At 53.4% G+C, this 21,755-nt stretch overlaps 2 protein-coding genes across 2 annotated transcripts in view; one reads left to right on the forward strand and one right to left on the reverse strand.

The window, feature by feature from the left end:
* LOC136569716 (zinc finger protein 345-like) overlaps positions 1-21,755 on the forward strand; it is a 183,217-nt gene that overhangs the window by 15,842 nt on the left and 145,620 nt on the right. The window contains exon 4 of the mRNA XM_066570075.1: positions 3,348-3,705. Within this exon, the coding sequence (XP_066426172.1) occupies positions 3,348-3,705 (358 nt within the window). The remainder of the gene's footprint in view (positions 1-3,347; positions 3,706-21,755) is intronic.
* On the reverse strand, positions 14,499-15,499 carry LOC136569739 (olfactory receptor 14J1-like). The gene has a single exon (XM_066570110.1). It carries the CDS (start codon positions 15,426-15,428, stop codon positions 14,499-14,501), a length of 930 nt encoding a protein of 309 aa, XP_066426207.1. The 5' UTR covers positions 15,429-15,499.

The following is a 21,755-nucleotide window of genomic DNA, read 5'->3' on the forward strand; positions in this document are numbered from 1 at the left end:
CCTGTCTCTGTCCCTGTCACCCCAGGCCATTCCCCAGGGGTGTCCCTGTCCCTGTCACCCCAGGCCATTCCACAGCGGTGTCCCTGTCCCTGTCACCCCAGGCCATTCCCCAGGGGTCTCCATCATTCTCACCCAGGGAATGCCTGGGGGGTCTCCCTCGCTCTCACCCCTGTGCCAGGGGATGCTCGGGGCTCTCTGTCCCCTCCACCTGGGGGATGCTCGGGGGGTCTCCATCTCTCTGGCCTCAGGCAATGCCTGTGCAGGGCTGGGCACCAGGGGCTCTGTGTCCCTCTCACCGCTGAGGCTGCTCGGGGCTGGGGGGGCTCTGCCACCTTCTCACCCCTGGGGAGGCCGGGGGGGTCTCTGTCCCTCTCACCCCTGCTGGGACCCCACCCAAACATCATCGGGGCCACAGGGACAGAGACACCCCCAAAGCCCCAGAAGGGCTGAACCTGGGATTTGGTTTGGGGCTGCGGATTTAGGAAGGGGCTGGAATTGGGGCTGGGCTTGGAGTTGGGTCTGAGATTTGGATTAGAGCTGGGAGTGGGGTTAAGGCTAGAGATGGGATTGGCTTTAGGGCTGGGGTTGGGATTGGGTCTGGGGCTAGATGAGTTTGGGATTGGGATGGGATTAAATACAGAACTGTGAATGTGGAGTGAGATTGAGACCAGGATCAGGGTCAGGTTTGGGACTGAGCTCACCCAGAGCAGGACAGGGGGGGATGTCACTGTGTGAAGGTTTGGGGAAAATACTGATTTGGGGAAAAACAAGGTGTGAATGCCTTGGGTTGGGGATTCCTCCCACACAAGTCCATCTCTAGAAGTCACCTGATGTCCATAAAAACCTCCAAAAATCAAGAGTGAATTAAAAAAAGCCACCACGATTGTCCCATTTCCAGTCTCATCCCTCTGGTGTTCTCGTGGTCTCCTGTGTCCGGGCTGTTGGGGATCCCATGGGTCCTGGGGATCCCCCCTCTCCAGTGTCCTTCTTAGGTATTCAGGCAGATTTTGGAGTCTCAAGGTCCCCCTCTCCAGCCTCCCCTCAATCCAGCCACTTGGGGTTCCCCCTTCTTTCCACTGCCCTGTCCTGGTTTAGGGCAAATTTGGTTGAAAACCCCCAAAAGGGGTTTCCTCTAGAATGCAGATTCAGCAGCCCCACCCTCAGCCAGTTCGGGAAAATATTTCCTTGGAGAAAAGTGGAAAAAAAACTTTATTTACCAGGCAAGGCATTCACCAGTACAAAAATTGAACAATATTAAGCAATAAAACCTCCTGCTGCTTCAAAATAGATGACAAACTCCACAAGTCCCTCCTTAGGCTGTAGCTCAGTGCACTCAGTCTCTTATCAGTCTTTTATCAGTCTCTTATCAGTCCCTCCAGCGCTGGAAATGCCATGGCCCGAGGGGCGATTGCGGCTCCTCTGCCCCCGAAAAAGCTCCTCTTAGGGAGCCCGGAGATATCCGGGGCTCGAGTCCAGGATCTGCCGGCTCCGAACACTCTCCAAAAAAATCCTCCCGGAGACCCCTGGCTGGAGTTATTTGGGAATTTAGCTACTTGAGCTGGGCTTCTTGTGGGACTTTCAGCAGCCTTGTGTTCCTCACCTTGGAGTAAATGAACTTTATCAGTCACTCTGATATCATTTGCTCCCTCTCCTCCAGTGATTTTAACAAACTTTTCAAGGAAGGACAACAAAATATTTTCTTTACGCTCCAGACCCACAGCAGCCATTTTCCTCATAATTTCTCCCATAAGTTCCACAGGAGGAAGGAGGGACTGTGTACAAGTTTCTGAGAGTTCTTCCAGAAAGAGCCACAACCTCCTAAGTGGAGGGAACCATGCTGTTGTCAAAGGCACTTGGGGTCAGACAAGAGTGCCCTGAACTCACTGTGCAAAAATAATGTCACAGTCTGGATAAGAAAATTTTCAGAGAGATGCCTCCACCTCAATTGAGGTGCTAGCAAGACCAAATACAAGGTGGATTTTATTAAACAGTAAATGTGAGGTAGAGAGAGAGATGGAAAGAAAGAGAAAAGGGGGCACAGCAAGGGAGTGACAGGGACAGAGACCTCCCCTGGGGCAGGGCAAGTGTGACATTGTCCCCTGTGTGTGTGGCCTTCCCGGGGAGGGGGTTTTTTCACCTGAGCCAGTTTGGGTAAGGGGGGTGGTGTTCACCCCCTGAGCAGGGATTACCCCACTGTTTCAGGCTGCAATGTAAGATGGAACCCAATGCATGTTTTCGATCCCCATCTTCATCAACTGCTATAAACAGGTGGGGCAGTGTTCTTGATCTCTTCCATGACTCAGCCCTGATAACACTCTCCAGGGGAGATATCTGCTGTGAATGGGCCATTGAGTGTCACTGCAGGACTGATAAAATTCCATCATCCCATTGTGGGATGCTCCGCCCACGGGGAGGATCCAAGCATTCCTACCTGGATATAAGCTGAGCCTTGCAACACCAGGAGCAGCTTGCCTACTGGATTCCCAGAGGACAAGAGCTCCAGAACCACCACTGGACCTCCAGAGGAAGACCAGACGCTTCTACAGGATCACTGCTTCGACAGAATCACGTTCATCACTCAACAGGACTGCAGCCACCATTTAATGGGACTGCTGCCACCACCCTGACCAGCAACAGGGTGTCAGGTTATATCCTGACTCTGTCAGTTTAAGGCAGTGTTTCTGTAGCATTGCCTTGATCTTCATTTTCTTATTAAATTGTAATTCTGATTTAGACTCTCCCCCAGGTTTGCCTTCAAAAGAGTTCAAAAGACAATGTGCGAAACCTTTGTTTGGTCCCCGAAACAGGATTTCCCATTCCCAAATAGTGATTGGATGGACGAGGAGGCTGTGAGAAACAGGAAGGAGCCCTGGGACACGCAGGCAGGTGAGGAGGAAGTCAGAGCCCCTTTCCCCCTCTCTCCTGCTCCATCTCCCAGCCCAGCACAGCCCCTGGCTGCAGGACAACCCTGCTGCCAACCCCGTCCTGCCGGGGATGCACTGGGGGGATCTCCTTCCCCTTCCCTCTGGCACGGAGGCAAATCCCATCCTCTCCTTGTCCTTCCTCCCCCAGGGAAGAAGCTGAGGATGGAGACCAGGGAGGACAAATCCCCACAGCAAATCCTCCTGGAAGAGGCAGTTTTGAGTGGCTCCACACTGCAGAATTCCAACGTGGAGGAAAAGCCCCAGAGATCCCACTGGAGGAGGGGCTCAAAACCCAGCCCATGGTGCTGTGAGGAGGAAAGACCCACCCTGAGCCAGGAAGGTGGGCAGAGCTTCAGCCAGAGCTCAGAGCTGGTGGCCCATGGGCAGCTTCACAATGGGGAGAAGCCCCACAAGTGCTTGGAGTGTGGGAAGAGCTTCAGCAAGAGGTACCACCTGATCCGCCACCAGATGATCCACACTGGGGAATGGCCCTACGAGTGTGGGGAGTGTGGGAAGGGCTTCAGCTGCAGCTCTGCCCTCATCATCCACCAACGCATCCACACTGGGGAGAGGCCCTTCGAGTGTCCCCAGTGTCAGAAGAGGTTTCATAGAAGCTCCCATCTCCTCCAACTCCAGCGGATTCACACCCAGGAGAGGCCCTTCCTTTGCCCTGACTGTGGGAAGGGCTTCAAGCACAACTGCAATCTCGTCACCCACCGGCGCATCCACACTGGGGAGAGGCCCTACAAATGTCCCCAGTGTGGGAAGAGCTTCACCACAAGTTCTCATATGAAAAGACACCGACAGAGGCACCAGTAAGGGAAGCCCTGCAAATGTCTCGATTGCAGGAACAGCTTCATGCACCACTCCAGCTTCATCCCCCATGGGAGAACCCACATTGGGAAGAGCCTTGGTGATCCATGTTATCTGTGATCCATGCTAGGAAGACACCTGCACCTTTTCCTGCCCCTGCCAATGACCTGATGTGGGATGGAAGAACGTGAGGGTCTGGCCATGGCTGTGTCATTACATTCACTCCCACCTCAGGGCATTGCCAGGGGCAGGAAAGGGACTCTCTCTCCCTGAGGAGAAGGGTGTCCTTTCCAGACAGGATGAAATACGTGGCCAGGCAGACAGTTGTTAATGTTGTATTTTTCCCTGTAAATAGTTTTTCTTATCCTTTCTGTTGACAACATTGTTTTTATTCCTGTTTGTTCCTTATCTCGTTGCTGTTCCAAATCAATTGTTCTTATCCTAGCCCGGGATCTTTGCCTTTTGTGCTTTCCATGGGAGGCGGGAGGGCAGCGAGGGCAGCGTGGTTTTAGCGGGAGCAGGAAATTGGGGAATCCCATTCCTGAAGCCTGGCCCGTGGAAACCGAGCATCCCAGCTGGTGCCAGCCCTGGTGGCCATGGCAGCAGCCTTGGGAGCGGGTCTCTGGCTGGGGCTGTGAGAACCTCTTCCCTCTGGTGCCCAGGGACAGGAGTGGAGGGAGCGGCTGCAGCTGAGTCGGGGCAGGCTCAGGTTGGATGTCAGGAAAAGGTTTCTTCCCCGAGGCTGCTGGGGCCCTGGCCAGGCTCCCCAGGGAAGGGTCCCAGCTCCAGGGCTCTCTGAGCTGCAGCAGCGTTTGGCCAGCGCTGCCAGGCCCAGGCTGGCATTGTTGGGGTGTCCTGTGCAGGGCCAGCAGTTGGACTGGAGGATCCTGATGGGTCCCTCCCAGCTCAGCCAATTCTGTGCTTCTGGGATCCCATCAGCCTGGGGATGGGGCTGCCAATGGTTGCCATGGCAATGGGCTCTGGCTGCAGGCCTGAGCTGGTGTCCATGGCAGACACCCCTGGCATGGGGTCTCCATGGAGCTGCCAAGGGAGCTCTGTGACATGAGGGAGTGGGTTGTGACATCACTGGGTGGCTGTGTAACATCATAGAGCAGCCTGTGACATCAGAGAACAAACTGTGACATTGCAGCGTGACTCTTTGACATCAGAGTCTTCTGTGATATCACAGAGCAGCTGTGTAACATCACAGGTGAATGTGTGACATCATAGGAGGCAATGTGGCATCACAGGAGACTGTGTGACATCACAGAGATGGCTGTGTGACATCACAGGGGCTGTGTGAGGTCACTGGGGAGGTCACTCTGCCCCGGCCCCCTCACAGTTCCCCCCAGAGCACTCCAACCCTGCCCGTGCACAGCGGGTCCCCTGTCCCCCCGGGTCCCCCCGCCCCCGGCGCCGCAGCCTCCCCCAGAGGATGTTCCACGAGATCGACCCCAGAGCCTGACATGGGGACGGGGGGCCGGGGCCCTGGGGGTGGCACAGGGGGACAGGGACCCCCCAGCAGTGTCCCCATGTCCCCCAGTATAGTAGAGGAAATGTATTTAAATATCTGTATAGAGGCCTTCCCCGGAGGTCTCGGTTGCCTTTGATAAGCTGCAGCTGCGATGTCCTTAATTAGGCTGCAGCTGTGACTAATGAAGATAACAGATAAAAGGGGGTGGGTTAACCAGTCAGGGAGAGCCTGGGAGGAGCCCTGACCTAAGAGAGAACAGCATGCCGAAGAAAGAGTCTGTGCAGTGAAGTTCTGCAGCCATGAGAATACACCAAAGAAGTATGGACTTTGGAAGTCAGATAATATCATTATGAGACTCTAGAGAAATAGAACAACAACACCCCAGGGCCAGAGCCTGGGCCAGGGCTCCTTCACCCTGGTACCAACGAGGCCTTGAGAGCGCTGAATAAATCCCCAGCAAGGGATCAGCAATAACCAGATTGAATATTATGGGACAGCAGCACAAAGTTCCTTGGCAAGAGTCACTCTGCTCCTGACTGAACACTTCAGGCACACCAACGAAACAAAGCAACAACAAAACCAATCCAAATCCAGGCAATCAACCCAGAAATGAACCAAGAGCTGTCCCTGTGTGTCTGTGTGATACAAGGACAGTGAGGGGAAGGATAAAAGGAATATGGCCTAAAAGCTTAACAGGTCTCAAACTTAACAGGACTTAACTGTAACTGATAGCTTAAATGTCACAATTTAGGAAAAAAGAGCAGTTAACAGTATTTAACTTAACTTATAACCTATGACTTTGCACTTTAACCGAGGAATAACATTTAACTGTATTTAACTCTGCTTATAACTTATGTTAAATAACTTAGAAAAAGAACAACTCTTAGAAGCATTTAACTTAGCTTAGACCTCGTGACTTAGCGTTAGTTACTGCTATCTGGATATCTGACCGACTCAGCTATCCAAGGCACTCAAACCCCTCAGAGAGCAGCATTTCTGCCACATTTCCCCAGCACGGGCACTCCTGTGTGCACACAGACACAAAGAGTCAGCACAAGGCACCTGGGAGAAATTCCCCTGAGGGCAGGAAATGCTCCCTGTGCATCCTTTGGCATCTCCCCAGTGGGTGAAGGGTTGAGCCTGGAGGAGTGGGGGGATCGGCCCAGGCTCCGTCGTTGTTGGGGATCCCCGAGTGCAGCAAACGGGAGAGTTCCCGGCTGGGAGAGGCCCCACTCAGAGGGAGTCGCTGGCCCAGGAGAGCTCCAAGGGCTCCTTTTGGAGCGCTGTTTGCAGGGCCCCAAGAGAGGGGCTTCAGTCCCAGCAATGGTTCATCCTGGCCACACTTGGCACCAACAGCTTTCTTTGGCAGTGTGAGAACAGGGATGTTGTGCCACTGAGGGAACAAAAGCAGTTCCCAGGGCTGCTGCTACAGAAAGCAGGAGCTGGTTGAGCAGCAGCAGTGCCTGGAGCAGACAGTGTTTGTGATGAGCTGCAGAGGAGCTGAGCCCAGGGGCTGTTGGGCAAGGCCAAGCCCCAAGGAGCATTTCTCAGCTGGCAGGGCGGCCTGGGAAGGGGAGGGGGGAATGCAGCAACACAGGGCCCATGGAACCAAGGGAGCATTGTGACACTGTGGGGCCCTGTGAGACCATGGGACCATTGTGACACTGTGGGGCCTTGTGAGACCAAGGGACCATTGTGACACTGTGGGGCCCTGTGACACCAAGGGACCATTGTGACACTGTAGGGCCCTGTGAGACCAAGGGCCCATGGTGACACTGTGGGGCCTCATGGAATCATGGAGAGCACTGTGACATTGCTGGGCCTCATGGAACCAAGGGGACCGTACTGATGCTGTGAGGCTCCATGGAATGCAGGGATCATTGTGACACTGAGAGGCCCCATCAAACCAAGAGTCCATTGTGACACCGTGGGGACTCATGGAACTGTAATGCCATTGTGACACTTTGGGGTGTCATGAGACTAAGGGGCCATTATGACACTGTGAAACCCCATGGAGCCAAAGGTCCATTGTGACATTGCAAGACCTCATAGAACCTAATGGAGAGACCATTTGGACACTTCACAGCCTCATGGAACCAAGGTCCATTGTGACACTGAGGGGATTCATAGAATCATGGAGACTCATAGAATCATTGGGACACTGTGGGGCCCTATGGAATAAGTAAAGCATTGTGACACTGTCAGGCCTCATGGAACCAGTGAGACCATTGTGACCCTGGGGGTCCCCACAGATCCAAGAGGACCATTGTGATACTGTGGGGCCTTGTGAAACCAAGAGGCCTTAGTGACACTGCAGGGCTGAAAGGAACCAAAGGTCCAGGGTGACATTGCAGGGCCTCCAGTCATCAATGGTCCATTGTGACACTGTGGAGCCAAAGGAGACCATTGTGACACTGCAAACCCCCAGGGTCCAAAGGTCCATTGTGACATTGCAGGGCTTGTGGAACAGAGGAGTCACATGACATTCTGTGGCCTGGGGAGCCATGGAGACCATTGTGACACTGCAAGGCCTCGTGGAATCACTGGGACCATTGTGACACTGCAGGGCCGTGTGGCATCGTTGGCACCATTGTGACACTCTGGGACCCCACTGAACCAAGGGTCCATTGTGACACTGCTGGACCCCATGGAATCAAAGCACCATTGGGACACTGTGGGGCCCCATGGAACCAAGGGGACCATGGTGATAGTGCAGGACCTCACAAAACCAAGGGAACACAGAAAAGGTCTGGTTGGTTTGGCCTCCCATGGACTACCTAATTGGTCCAGCTGGTCTTGGCATGTTGAGGCTCTCTTCTCTTCTGCTGCTGGAACACTGGGTCTCCGTGCTTTTCTTGCCATGGGAAAGAAATCTCCTTCTCCTCCAGGCACCCATGGCCACAATTAGGATTTCACCTCCAAATTTCCTTATTTCCACAGATTTTTCCCATAGGAATATGGCCAGGACAAGTCTGGCTGGCAATGGTTTCATAAGGGTCACCTCTCATTGGTCCCTGAAACACTGGGGAAGGCTCTGTGCTTTCCTTCCTATGGGAAAGAACTGTGCTGCTTCTGCATGTGCCCATGGCCGAAATTGGGTTTCCAACTCCAAAATTCCTTAAATGCAAGGACTGCTCCCAGACAAAATCTGCCATTCCTGACAAGTCTGGATGGCCTTGGCCCTACTGAGGCTCTCACGTGCCTTTCAAACACTGGGGCTCTGTGCTGTGGAAAAGAATTATCTTTCTCACCCAGGTGCCCATGGGCAGAATTGGGATTTCACCTTCAACATTCCATATTGTGACAGACTGGAGGAGATTTTTTGCTCAAAACATTTTGTTTTGGGAGAGGAAGGGGCAGGTCCAGCCCTGCCCTGCCCTGGAAGCCCAATCCCCCCAGAGCCTCTATCCCAGCCCAGCAGTGGCTGCCAGTCCCTGGCACAGCACAGGCAATGCTCCACAGCCACCTCTGCATCCCCCAGCCCAGCTCCTGAGGGACCAAATGAGCCCAAGCCCCACCTGGGGGAAGGGCCCAGGGAGACCAAGGGGTATTGAAGGCTGACCACAAGGCAAGCACACAGCTTGACCCTGGATCCTCTTGGAATTTCCATCTGAACAGTGCTGGAATCCAGGAGTTGGTAGCTGTGTGTGTGATCCTCTGTATCTATTTTGTCTTTTTCTCATTCTGTGTCTTCATCTTCTAATTCCCTCTTCTTGCAAATTTTGATTCAATTTAAATAGAACAGTCTTAGAATTGGCAAAGCTGAATAGGCCAAGTAAATGCTTTTAAAAGTGGGTTTTTTTGAATTAATGTCATATTAAACGTTTTTCCAAAGTTTCTCTAATGTTTTGAAGCTCCCAGTAAAGACTGTTTGGTTGTTTTGGGCACCCGAGAAACTCTTGTTGTTATTTCTCCAGCACATAAAACTCAGAGAACACAAACAACTGTAATTCCTTTTAAATGTCTCCTTGAGAGAATTGTTTGTGGGATGGGGGTCAGGAATTGTCTGTCCTGCTTGGCCCAGCCCAGGCAGGGCTTTCCCAGCCACATTCCACACTCCATTGCCCAGCTGGAGCCGCTGGTGCCTCTGAGTTGTGCTGCCCCAGCCCCAGGGACGCTCTCCTTGTCTGCCCATTCCCCCACGGTCTCTGGGCAGGGATGGCCTCAGTGGGGGCTGCTGACATCCTCAGCAACTTGGAGGCTGCTGCTGAATTTCCCTGCTCCGGAGGCTTGTTCAGCCTTCAGCTCTTCAGTGCAGGAATTCAGTGTCCCAGGGCTCATTAACATTCAGAACACCTTAACAAGCCAAGCCTCTGGGAATCATTTGAATTTAATTTTCAAATCCTTTGTGGTTAATTAGACAGATCTCAGTAGTATATCCAAAGTGAATGCAATATATTTAAAAAGACATGAGAAAAAGATTTTTCAGGTCCTGTTTAGTTTTTTTCCCCTGTTCATTAAATGATGTGTGCAATCTCCAATGGACACTGAATCCAAGTACCTCCTCATGCAGTTTGAATGGATATGAAAATCAAGTCTCTTCATGGCTGACAATCAATCAGACTCTGTCCCTACCCCCACCCCACCATTTCCCCCATCCAAGCCCAGGCACTCAGAGCAGCCTTGTGCAAATCTGAGCTGCCTCCAGCCCAGGCTGCACCTGCAGCTTTCAGCTCCTTGGCTCCAACTCCCACCTACTTTCCTTGCAGAAGGAGCTGCCCGAGACACAGAGGGATGTTCATTTCTTGTCAGCCAGCAAAGCCAAGGGAAGGCACAGCTCCATCAAATGCAAAATTCATTCTTTTCCCTGTCCATGCCCTGCCCCTGATCACCACAGCCTGTCCTGTTTCCTTCATCCCTGCATTGCCAGGGACTCTCTGGGACAAGGGAACTTTCTCTGGGTATGGAGAGAGGTCCAAGTGCCACCACTGGAGTAGGAACCACAACTCATCAGGTTTGTGTCCTTTGGGGATCAGGAACTGGTGAGACTCAGAGGCACAGAAAGTTTCTCTTCATGGCCAACAGACCACAGTTAAACAGGGCACAATTTAATAACACTCACGCTCTTCCCTGAGCTATGTGCAATGTCCCAGCAGTGCCTGATGAGTCCACCATCCAGAAGGGATTTCCATACTAGAATTAATTTTAGACAAGCATGGTTCTGTGACAGATATAAACACAATTAAGTTCTTGTATCAGGATGCTCATCCTGGAGTGGGGGCAAAACAGCTCCAACAATTCCTGATTTGCAAAGCTGTCAGTGGTGGATGGAGAAGGGAGGTCAGGCTGCTCTTGGTGCTGAGGAAATGCTGAAAGCAGCCTGACTCATTTCATCTCCTCCTGTCCTGGCTGATCTCCCCTCTTTCCCCTTCCACCCATTGGCTTTTGTCTCCCACCAGGCCCCCGGTGAAGAGCCTGGCTCTGTGTTCTCCATCCCCTCCTCGCTGGCACTGCCAGACTGGGATGAGGAGCCCCTCAGCCTTCCCTGCTCTGGGCTGGACAAGCCCAGCTCCCTCAGCCTCTGCTCACAGCCCAGGGGCTCCAGCCTCACCTTGGAGGCCCTTCCCAGACCCTGCTCCAGCTGCCAGACATCTTTCCTGCCCTGGGCAACCCAACCCAGGCCACAGTGACCTGGAGAATCCCCGTCCTTGATGTCCTGGTCACACAGCCCTGGCCCCTTGTCCCCATGTCAGGCTCTGGGGTGGATCCTGTGGAACATCCTTTGCTGGAGGCTGTGGCTCCAGGTGGGCCGGGGGGATCCCGGGGGACAGGGACCCCACTGGGCATGAACAGCATTGGACTTGTTGGGAGAAACTGTGAGAGGGAGCTGGGGCAGAGTGACCAACCCAGTGACCTGACACAGCCCTGCTAGGATGTCACACAGCCCCTCTGGGATGTCACAGCCTGCTCTGGGATGTCACAGCCAACTCTGTGATGTCATAGTCTGCTCTGTGATGTCAGATATCTGCCCTGTGATGTCACAGATGGCTCTGTCATGTCACAGAGGCAGTCTGTGATGTCATAGCTGATCAATGACCTCACATGCCCCACTCTATGATGTCATAGCCCACTCTGTGACCTCATGTTACCAGATGATCAATTGCCTACACCAGGTGAGCTCACACTTGGAGCTTGTTCTCTACATCCTCAGGCCTGTGGAAACCACACAAGGCCCATTGTGTGAGAATGGGAACTGGAAGTTCAGCAGCCTCAGGGTCCTGCCAGCTCAGCCAGGCCCACTGGAACATTGGGGTCCACGACCACCAGGGACCACCAGAGAGACCCCCAGGACAGAGGAACACATGGGTAAAGGGGAGGGGAAATATGTTAATGATTTTAGGGAAATGATTATCATATGTATGTTTAGTCCATGACAATCAATGAATGTGTGTGCAAAATACAGAAAATAAACAGAAACTTTCCTGTACTCAGCATGCACGGCTTTGGGAGGAGCTCTCCCCCATGCATCCAGCTGAATAAAGAATGCTGCTTCTTAATGCTACACTGGGGTTAAGGAGTTTTCATTTTACCGAATTTTTGGTAGCACTCCCACTGCCAAGGAAAGCTCTGTCTGCTGCTGTTCACAAACAGAGAAGGGCTGGGGGCAGATGTGGGGCTCGGAGGCTGCCTGGGGCACAGTGACCATGAAATAATCAAGTTTTCAGTGTTCTGCGAAAGAAGGAGGGACAGCAACAGAACTTCTGCACTGGAATTAGGAAGGGCAGACTTTGGCCTGTTTAGGATGCTTATTTGGGGAGAATCAAATCAGGTACTGATTTATTTTAAGGGAAACACTCCTTAAAAACAAAGGGATCCAGGAAGGACACACATTTCAAGAAGGTAATTTAAGGGGAAAGGAGCAGCCTGTCCCAGTGTAGGAAAAGATGAGCTGGTGAGGAAAATGACTGGCCTGGCTGCCCATGGAGATTTTGTGGGAACTTGGGCGATAAAAGGACTGACAACTCAGGAAGCATTTAAGGATTTCGATGGGTTATTCAGAAAGGAAAGTTGAGAGGTGAAAGCTCAATTAGAACTTAACCTGGTGCCTTCTGTAAGAAAAAGGTTTTTATAAAAAAAAATATAGCAAAAGGAGGGAGAAGAAGAACCTCTAGTATTTATTGGATGCAGTAGAGAATAGAGTAACTAAAGATAAGGAAAAGGCTGAGCTATTTAACACCTTGCTTGTCTCAAGTATATTTTTTCAGTATTAGGACAGGTTTTCCTCAGGACAAGTGTTCTCCTGAGCTGGTAGATGGGCACAGGGAGCAGAACAGCCCCCTGGAATCCAGGAGGAAGCAGCTGCTGACCTGCTGAGCCACTCAGATACTCACAGGTGTCTCTGAGATCAGATGGGATCCATCCTAAGGGGATGAGGGAGCTGTGGATGAGCTCCCCAAGCTGCTCTCCATCATTTACCATCAGTCCTGGCTCAGCAGGGAGGGCCCAGAGCACTGGAGGTGCCAGGGTGAGCCCATCCCCAGGAAGGGCTGGAAGGAGGCGCTGGGGAACTCCAGGCCTATCAGCCTGACCTGGGTGCCCGGCAAGGTTATGGAACAGATCACCTTGAGTGCCATCACAGGGCACCCACAGGATGGCCCAGGGATCAGAGCCAGCCAGCGTGGATTTCAATATCTGCATTGATGATCTATATGAGGGGATTGAGTCCATCATCAGCAAATTTGCAGATGACACCAAGCTAGGTGTGAGTGTGGATCTGCTGGAGGGTAGGAGGGCTCTGCACAGGGCCCTGGACAGGCTGGATCCAGGGCCCAAATCCAACAAGGTGAGGTTTAACAAGTCCCAGTGCCAGGCCCTGCACTTTGGCCACCACAACCCCTGCAGCACTACAAGCTGGGGACAGAGTGGCTGGAGAGCAGCCAGGCAGAACAGGACCTGCAGGGACTGATGGACAGCAGGCTGGACATGAGGCAGCAGTGTGCCCAGGTGGCCAAGAAGGCCAATGGCTCCTGGCCTGGATCAGGAATGGTGTGGCCAGCAGGAGCAGGGCAGGGATCCTTGCCCTGTGCTCGGGGGCACTGGGTGGGTAGCACCTCGAGTGTTGTGTCCAGTTCTGGGCCCCCTGGGATAGGCAAGAGGAAGAAATTTGTAGCAGGAGGAGTAAAGAAAGCAAAGGTGAATGAAAGGAAATGCTGAGGGAAGTTTGGGGGTGGCTGCCAGGCAGCCCTGGCTCTGAGCAGCAGCGTCTGCAGTGGCACAGGAAACTCCCAGCTGATGGGAACAAACTTTCTGGCTGACTGCAGAGGCCAGGACAAAGCTGAGTGGTTTCCCTGCTGTCCCGCAGCCCTTGCTGGCCCCAGGGGCTGATGGCATTTGTGCTCCCTCAGGTTCATGTCCCCGCAGCAACAGCATGGGGGTGCTCCCCCTGCTGTGGGCAATGCAAACAGGGGCTGCTGAGCCAGTGCTGCCGTGTCTGTGCCTGCAAGGATGGGGCACCTGTGTGAGCTGGGGGAGAGGCCAGGGCTGCAGAGGGGGGATGTTGTTGGCAGCTGCATGAGGACGCTCTGGGACGCTGCCCTGGGCTGTGCAGCGCACTGGGCAGGGATCAGCCCCTGCTCTGCTGCTCCTTCCCGTCTGCCCCAGGGCCCTTGCAGAGCCCCAGCCATGCTGTTTGCCCCCAGCCTGCCCACAGCCAGCCTGGGGCTGCTCACGGGGGTTTCTGTGCTGAGCATTGGCCTGGCCGTGTTCTTGAGAGAGCCTGGGCAAGGAGCCTGGAGCCCCCAGGGCCTGGCCTGAGGCGTCAGCGCTGCCCCAGCAGTGCCCATGGCCTGTCCCTGCTGCAGCCCCGGCACTGCCACCCCCAGGGCTGTGCCCGGCCCCGAGAGCACTCAGGCCCTGCAGCAACACCAGGGCCACCAGGGCAGTGGGGCAGGGCCACGGCAGCAGCACTGGCAACACCAAGTGCTGCTGCTGCTGCTGCTGGGCACAGCTGCTGGGCCAGCACTGATCTGCCCCAGCTCTGCACACAGACATTGCTGCTGCAGCTCCAGAGAAGGCAACAAAAGGACATCTCTGCAGAAAACTCTGCTGGGACATCCTTTAGTTCCTTTACAACCATCAAGAGTGCATAGCCCCTCATTGACACAGTCTGTGGCCACAGGGAAGGTGAAGAGAAACAAAATGAAAAATGGTACAATAAATGAGATTTATTTGTGGAAAAGATTAAAAACCTAAAATAAAAAGAGAAAGAACTTCCAAAATTAAACCAACATGTACAATCTAAGATGACTTTTATTACAAGTGATTTGCAGAAATTGGCCAGGAGTTTATTATTTCTGAAAGCATCCAGAAATCAGTCTCCTCACAGCAGCCTTGAGCTCCTGGTTCCTCAGGCTGTAGATGAGGGGGTTCAGGGCTGGAGGCACCACCGAGTACAGAACTGACAGTGACAGATCCAAGGATGGGGAGGACAGGGACGGGGGCTTCAGGTAGGCAAATGTGCCAGTGCGGAGGAACAGGGAGAGCACGGCCAGGTGAGGGAGGCCGGTGGAAAAGGCTTTGTGCCGTCCCTGCTCAGAGGGGATCCTCAGCATAGCCCTGAAAATTTGCACATAAGAGAAAACAATTAACACAAGACAACCAAATACCAAAGACACACTAACAGCAAGAAGTCCCAGTTCCCTGAGGTAGGATTTGGAGCAGGACAGTTTGAGGATCTGTGGGATTTCACAGAAGAACTGGCCCAGGGCATTGCCATGGCACAGGGGCAGGGAAAATGTATTGGCCGTGTGCGTGAGAGCATTGAGAAAGGCACTGGCCCAGGCAGCTGCTGCCATGTGGGCACAAGCTCTGCTGCCCAGGAGGGTCCCGTAGTGCAGGGGTTTGCAGATGGACACGTAGCGGTCGTAGCACATGATGGTCAGCAGATAAAACTCTGTGGAAATGAAGAAGAGAAAGAAAAAGAGCTGTGCAGCACATCCAGTGTAGGAGATGTTGCTGGTGTCCCAGAGGGAATTGTGCATGGCTTTGGGGACAGTGGTGCAGATGGAGCCCAGGTCGCTGAGGGCCAGGTTGAGCAGGAAGAAGAACATGGGCGTGTGCAGGTGGTGGCCGCAGGCTACGGCGCTGATGATGAGGCCGTTGCCCAGGAGGGCAGCCAGGGAGATGCCCAGCAAGAGGCAGAAGTGCAGGAGCTGCAGCTGCCGCGTGTCTGCCAATGCCAGCAGGAGGAAGTGCCTGATGCAGCTGCTGTTGGACATTTGCTGGGGCTGCACATGGGCACCTGTTCATGGAGAAAGGACAGTGACAAGTCAGGAGAGGCTGCTTGGAGCCAAACCTGGGCCATTCCCTGTAGACAATGCCTACAGCTGGGACACACTTACCCTTCTACCTGCTGTGGGAAAACCTTTGGCTGCAATCAGAGCACAGTCACACTCCTGGGTCACCCTGGGATAAACCAGACCCTGCCCAGAGCAGAGGGATCCCTGAATGTCTCACCCTCTCTCAAGGTCTCTGGGCAAGGTCTCAGCACCCCCTTGTGCCAAGGACACTCACGGCTCCCTGGGCAAACCCAGCAGCATTTCCTCAGCTGTGGCAGCTCTGCCCTTCCCCGTGGGACATTCAGGGAACTCCCAGAGGCTCTGGCACAGATTGCACCCAGGAGGGCAGCTCCGAGCCTGGCAGGGCACAGCAAGGAGATTCCTGGCTGTGCCCATGATGGGATCTCAGGGAGGGGGCTCAGCTCATTCCCCTTTCCCATGGACTGCTTTGCCCACAGCCCCACAGGTGCCAGGGGAGCTTGGACACCCCATTCCCATGGACAGCCCTGCCTGGCAGGAATGCCAAGGGCAGTGCCTGACTCAGCTGCTGCAGATGCCAGAGCCTCCCTGAGAGCAGCAGATAACAGTGCCAATGTCAGGGCAGTGCAGAACCCAGAGCAGATGTTGTGGTGCTGTGCCTGAGAGGGCAGGGCAGAGACAGCCGGGCACTCAGGACAGTGTTCCCGTGCCCAGCTGTGCCCGGCACCTCCCACACACCAACAGTGCCCTCCTGCCCCAGCCCTGCTCTCTCCAGCCCCCTCTGCTTCCCTGAGCATCTCCCTGGGCCTGGACATTCCCTGCTGAGAGGAGCCTTGTCCCTGCCAGCGCTCACAGAGCCCATCCCAGCCTGCGTGCCCTGGCTGGGGCCCTACAGAAACCTGCCTGTGTGCAGGGCCCTGGCTGGGGCAGGCTCTGTATGCAGCTGGGCAAGGGCAGCTCAGGAGAGCCCTGCTGGGCCCTGCAAAGGTGATGCTGCTGCTGTGCAGGGCTGAGGAGTGGCTGAGGGCCCTTTGGGAGGCTCCCAGCAGAGAGACTGATCAACTTAATTTACAGTTCTGCAGTCCCTGTAAAAGATCAAACATTCCTTTGATGATCCTGTGTGTCCCTTTCAACTCAGAATGTCCTGGGATTCTTGGATTATAATTCCTGTTCTGCTTCTCTCATCCCCTTGTTTTTTATAATCAAAAGAGAAAAAAAATTCCCTCGCAACAGTGTTAGAACAGTAAAGTAAAAACCAGACATAAATTGGAAGCTTCCAGGTGTCCCAGTGGGGATGGGGCACACCTGGGACCTGATTTCAAAAATTTATTAAGGTTGATTAATTAGGATATTTAACAGGAACATCCAATAGGAGATTCACTTACCCCAGTTACACGCCCCTGGCTCAATCCATTGGATTAGGTCCAAGGGCTTCTTTGCCTTCACTTTTTGTTATGACTGCTCACATTCTGGTCAAAAATAAAATGTTCTTCTTGTAGGTCCTCTTCCTGATAATAAGACTATACAGGATACTATATGTATTGTATACTATATGTATTTCAGGAATGCATTTAGACAATCAGCTTATTTTTCTAAAATCAAAGAAAAAGGTTAGGGAAAATAATAAAGTTAATAAAGGATTATAGTTATTGATGTATATAATAGTAATAGAGTTCATTAAGAGTTTAATAGACCTAAAAAAGGAATATAGATTTATAACTATGTAATAGTAATTTGTAGAGCTACAAATATATGAAAATTGTATAAAATAAAAAAAATCTTTTTGCCCAATGTTCCCATCCTTCTCCAAGCAGGAAATTGAAAACACTCTCAGGAAAGCTCCTGATCTTTACAGCAATCCCAGGCTTACCTTCTTTGGGAAGTGCCCTGCGGAGCTGTGCCCAGGCTGGTCTGGAGCTGGGAGCAGCCCTGCCCCACCCAGCCCCTCTCAGCAGCAGCCCCTGCCCTGCTCAGGGCGGCTCCTTCCCCCCAGAGATTCTCCCCAGCGCTGGGAGCAGCTGCCAGGGCTGGCTGAGAGCTGTCCCTGGCAGGCAGCAGAGTCCCTGCCCCAGCACAGTGCCCTGGGCTGCAGGACCCTGCTCTGCAGGACAGCCCTGGGCACCCCTGGCTGCTCTGCACAAGAGACAAGCAGAGAATGTACTCACAGGCTCTGCAGGCATTGGCATGTTCCAGCTGCAGGAGATGGCTCCAGGAGCTGCAGCTGCACTGTCCTGCAGCCAGAGGTTCCTGTGCCAAGGGCTGGCAGTGATTGTGCCCCAGGCACTTCTCAGCCCCTTCCCAGCCCTGACTGATTGAAGCTCTCTGTGCCTCTGTGCTGTGCCCGGGCTGGCTGCAGGCAGTGCCCCAGCCCTGCTGGGCTGGCAGAAGAGCTGCTCATCAAGAGAAATGTGCTTTTGAAGCTCTTCTTGGTGACCAGGAGCTGCCTCTGGGCCAGGAGCCCAGCCCAGCTCAGCAGCACAGACACAGCACAAGGACTTTAATCAGCCTCTGGGGCTTTGTGCTCAGGCCCTGAACATCAGTCCCTGAGAGGGAGCTGAAGAAACCTCTCCAGAACTCCAAGGCAGAATCCAACTCCAAACTTTCTTGGACTTTTAATGGGTCCCAGAGAGGGAAACGACAGAGCAAGTGTCCCCAGGCCCCAGTCAGAGCAGAGAACTGCAGGCAGTGATGACAGATGGGGACACAGAGAAGCCAAGTCTTGGTGCCCTGGGGCAGAGCAGGGTCTGTGCCACCAAGGGCTGGGAGGAGACACCTTGTCCTGAGGCCCTGGGGCCTCCTGGCACAGCCCCAGCCAGGCTGGGCACTGTCAGCCCCTTGTGCTGCCCTCAGCATCCCCCCCTAGCCCACATCCCAGTGGCCTCAAGGATCTGCTGCAAGGAGTCCCTGGGGAGCCTTGCTCAGCAATGGCCCTGGGGGCTCCTTCATGCTCCCTGCAGGGACTGCAGCTTTTTCAAAGGACTTTGGGTTTGGCTTTAGCCTTGGAGTCTCTGAGAGGTTTGTGCAATCATGGCCTCCAATTATCTGCTGCAATTAGTCCCTGGAGAGGCTTTGTCAGTAACAACACTCAGTGGGGCTCATTAATACTTCAGGGTACTTCAGTTATTTGAAGGTACTTGGTGTTTCCCTTTTGATACAGACTCTGTGAGAGGTTTGTGCAATCATGGCCCCAATTATCTGCTTTAACGAGTCCCTGGAGAGCTTTGTACTGACACTCAGTGGGGCTCATTAATACTTTGAGATACTCAAGGTTTTTGAGGTAGTTTGGATTTTCCTTTCTACACTGAGTCTCTGAGAGGATTTCATGCCATCCTGGCCTCCAATTCTCTCCTCCAAGGAGTCCATGAGGAGCCCCTTTAGGGATGGACCTCAGTGGGACCCATTCATGCCTTGAGACACTTTGAGTTTTTCCTCTGCCTTTGACTCCTGCAAAGGTTTGTGCAATCCCCTCTCAGGCCCTGAGGTTCCAGACTCAGCTCCAAATGCACCACGGGGCTCATTAGGATCAAGCAAGTCCTGACAAACCATGGCTCTGCATTGATTTCCCTCTGCTCTCGTGCAGTTCATCAGGATGATTTCCTTTAACAGTTATGGAGAAATATTTCAAAGAGCTTCTAAGAACTATGTATTCCTATTTGAAAGGGTGTCTTTATTGCTGTTCTTATTACACAGGATGTGATTGCAGCATTCTGTGATTGATATTGATCCAGGGACTCTCCTAAGGAGGTCTGGCCTGGTCAGAGAAGCTTTGCCTTGAGGTCTGACCCAGTGTGGACAACCTTGCTCCACATTCCTCAACCCCATCCTGTCTCTCCTCACTCACCTGGGACCTGCTGTGCTCAGAGAACTGGATTCACAAAGCCAAAGAGCGGCTTTGCTTCTTTTAGTTTTTCAAGCAATCTAAAACTCTTTGAGTTTCCCCATTGCAAACCGACACCCTCCTCAAGTGTGTGCCAAGCCCAAGGTGCCACCGAGACCACTCCAGACCTGCCCTGGGCCAGCTGTGAGGGTGGATCATCATCCCAGCCTGCACTGGGCCATTGCAAGGGACTGTTGCCATGGACACTGCACTCACCCCACTGCTGGCTTTGGCTGCCATGGGAACCCCCATCAGTTCAGGTTTCCTTGGAAACCAGCCCAAGGAGCCATTTCTGCAGCCAGGTTCCATGGCCCCTTGCCTGCAGAGCTGTTGCTGCCCTGGGCTGCCATGGCAACCCTGAGGACAAAGCGGTGCCAGGGCTGTTCCAGGTACAATTGCAGTGACACTCGTTGGTGCCACCAGGTGCCATGGCAACGGCCACGGGGACCCGTTCCTTAGATTGGTGCCAAGGCAACCAATGCCCGGAGCCGGACCTTGCTCACGGCTGGTGTCAGTGCCCAGGGCCAGAGGGGATCCCTTGCTGGGGGCTGTGCCATGGCCACCTGCCCTGTGCCGCGCTGGCCGCTCGGGCACCAGGAACCAGCAGCCAAGGGCACTGCCAGGGCCAAAGGCCAGGTCAGCCAGACAGAAAGGGGCAGTGCTGGGCACTGTTTCCATGGCAACCGGCACTGGGGGGGACTCCTGGGTCACCTGGCCTGGCAGCTGCCATGGAAAGCCCTGGCAGGCACTGAGGGCACAGCCCCTGGCCCTGAGACACTGCTGGGCCGGGTGCTGAGCACAGGGCTGAGCACGCAGAGATGGTTTTGTTCTTGCTGAGCTGCAGCACAGCCAAGGCCTGTCCTGCCCCTCGTCCAGCCACGCTGGGGAGGGGCTGGGGCTGCGGGGGAGCTTGGCAGGGGACACAGCCCAACTGACCCCGGGCATAGCCCAGACCAGAGCACATCATGCTCAGGGTATGAAGGGGGGGAACAAGGAGGAAGGGGGAATTTTGGAGGGAGGGTTTCTGCCTTGCCAGGTAACACTTAGGCAAGAGGGGGCCCTGTTTCTCCAGTGGGCAGGGTCACTACCAAAGACACAGACACCAACTGAAGGAATTGTGTCATTTATATCATGCACAGCTGCAAAGAATTACAAAAGGATAAGCTCAGCAAAGCACATCATCATTAGCAAAGAATTACAAAAGAAGCTCAGCAATCCATCAGAACTCATCATTACATTTTGATGACTAACCCCTTGGTGAAACACTAGAGGTGTTTGTGGCAGACAAAGATTCTGGCTGACTATCAAGGTACAACTTACAGACACCTGTAGTACTTTAGTGACACCATTCTTCATCCATTTTTCTCAATCTCATTGGAGTTAGGAACAAGAATTCTGTTGTCCATGGAGCTGGCACCATGGTAATTCCAGAATAATGCCCCCAGGCCCTTTGCTGTTCAGCTTTACCATGCTGTCTGTGGCTAACAAGGCCTGGGGGGACCCTTTCCCCTCTGGCTGGAAGGGGCCGGGTCCCAGTCCCTGAGGGGCACCCGGGCTCCTGGATGCAATTCCTGTGCAAGTCCCTCAGTGTCACAGCAGCCTTCACATGGAGCCCCGTGGATCAGAGCATTTCCCAAAGGGGCCCTTGGGGCAAACAGGGAGATTTGGTCTGGCAGGATGTGGAAAACAATATCCTGTCAGATCTACTTGTTCTCACACAGAACACTTGGCTGCAGGGACACATTCCCATTGTTCCTGCCCAGGTTTCAGGACTCAGAGTTGTCTTTCCCAGGAGCTGCTCCTTCAGCTGCCTCGGGAGGGCCTTTTGGCCTCCGGACCCACACTCTGGCTCCATTATTAGGGCTGCTGGATCCAAACCCTTTATCTCCACAAACGGTGGTGATTGCAGGTGGATCTCCTTTCTTCACAATCCTTCTTAAAATTGCAAGATTGATAATTGTGCTACCCTGTCATGGGTTTGGATAATCCCATCTTGTTCACCGTTGTTTAACACAATTCCTTTAATTTCTCCTTGATATCTGCAACAATAATTCCTCCTCTCATGACATGACCACTTTGCATGGCCAAGCTCGAGTGAGCAGTTATCAAACCAAAGTGTCCTGGAGGAATCTGAATTCCTGTTTCAGTATTGATAGATCTCATTTGCTTTGAATTTATCCAAACTAATTCCAATGCATGAAGGCCCAGCCCTGCAGCCTCTGGGCTGGCCCTGCCAGGGGCCATCACAGCCAGAACAATTTTCCAGGCAGTTCAAGTCTCACTGCCCATGGTTGGATCTGCAAACTGGGGGCAGCCATGCACAGCCAGGGGGTTTCCATTTCCCCAGTGGGCCATTGTTAAGGGCATGGGGCATATCTGGGAGATGGGTTCTCCATGGGCAAAGGTTCCCA

The sequence above is a fragment of the Molothrus aeneus genome, unplaced genomic scaffold (assembly GCF_037042795.1).
Source record: "Molothrus aeneus isolate 106 unplaced genomic scaffold, BPBGC_Maene_1.0 scaffold_19a, whole genome shotgun sequence".
Taxonomy (NCBI): Eukaryota; Metazoa; Chordata; class Aves; order Passeriformes; family Icteridae; genus Molothrus; species Molothrus aeneus.

Coding starts and splice junctions, on each gene's coding strand:
- LOC136569739 (XM_066570110.1), bottom strand. CDS start 15,428: ATGTCCAACAGCAGCTGCATCAGGCACTTCCTCCTGCTGGCATTGGCA.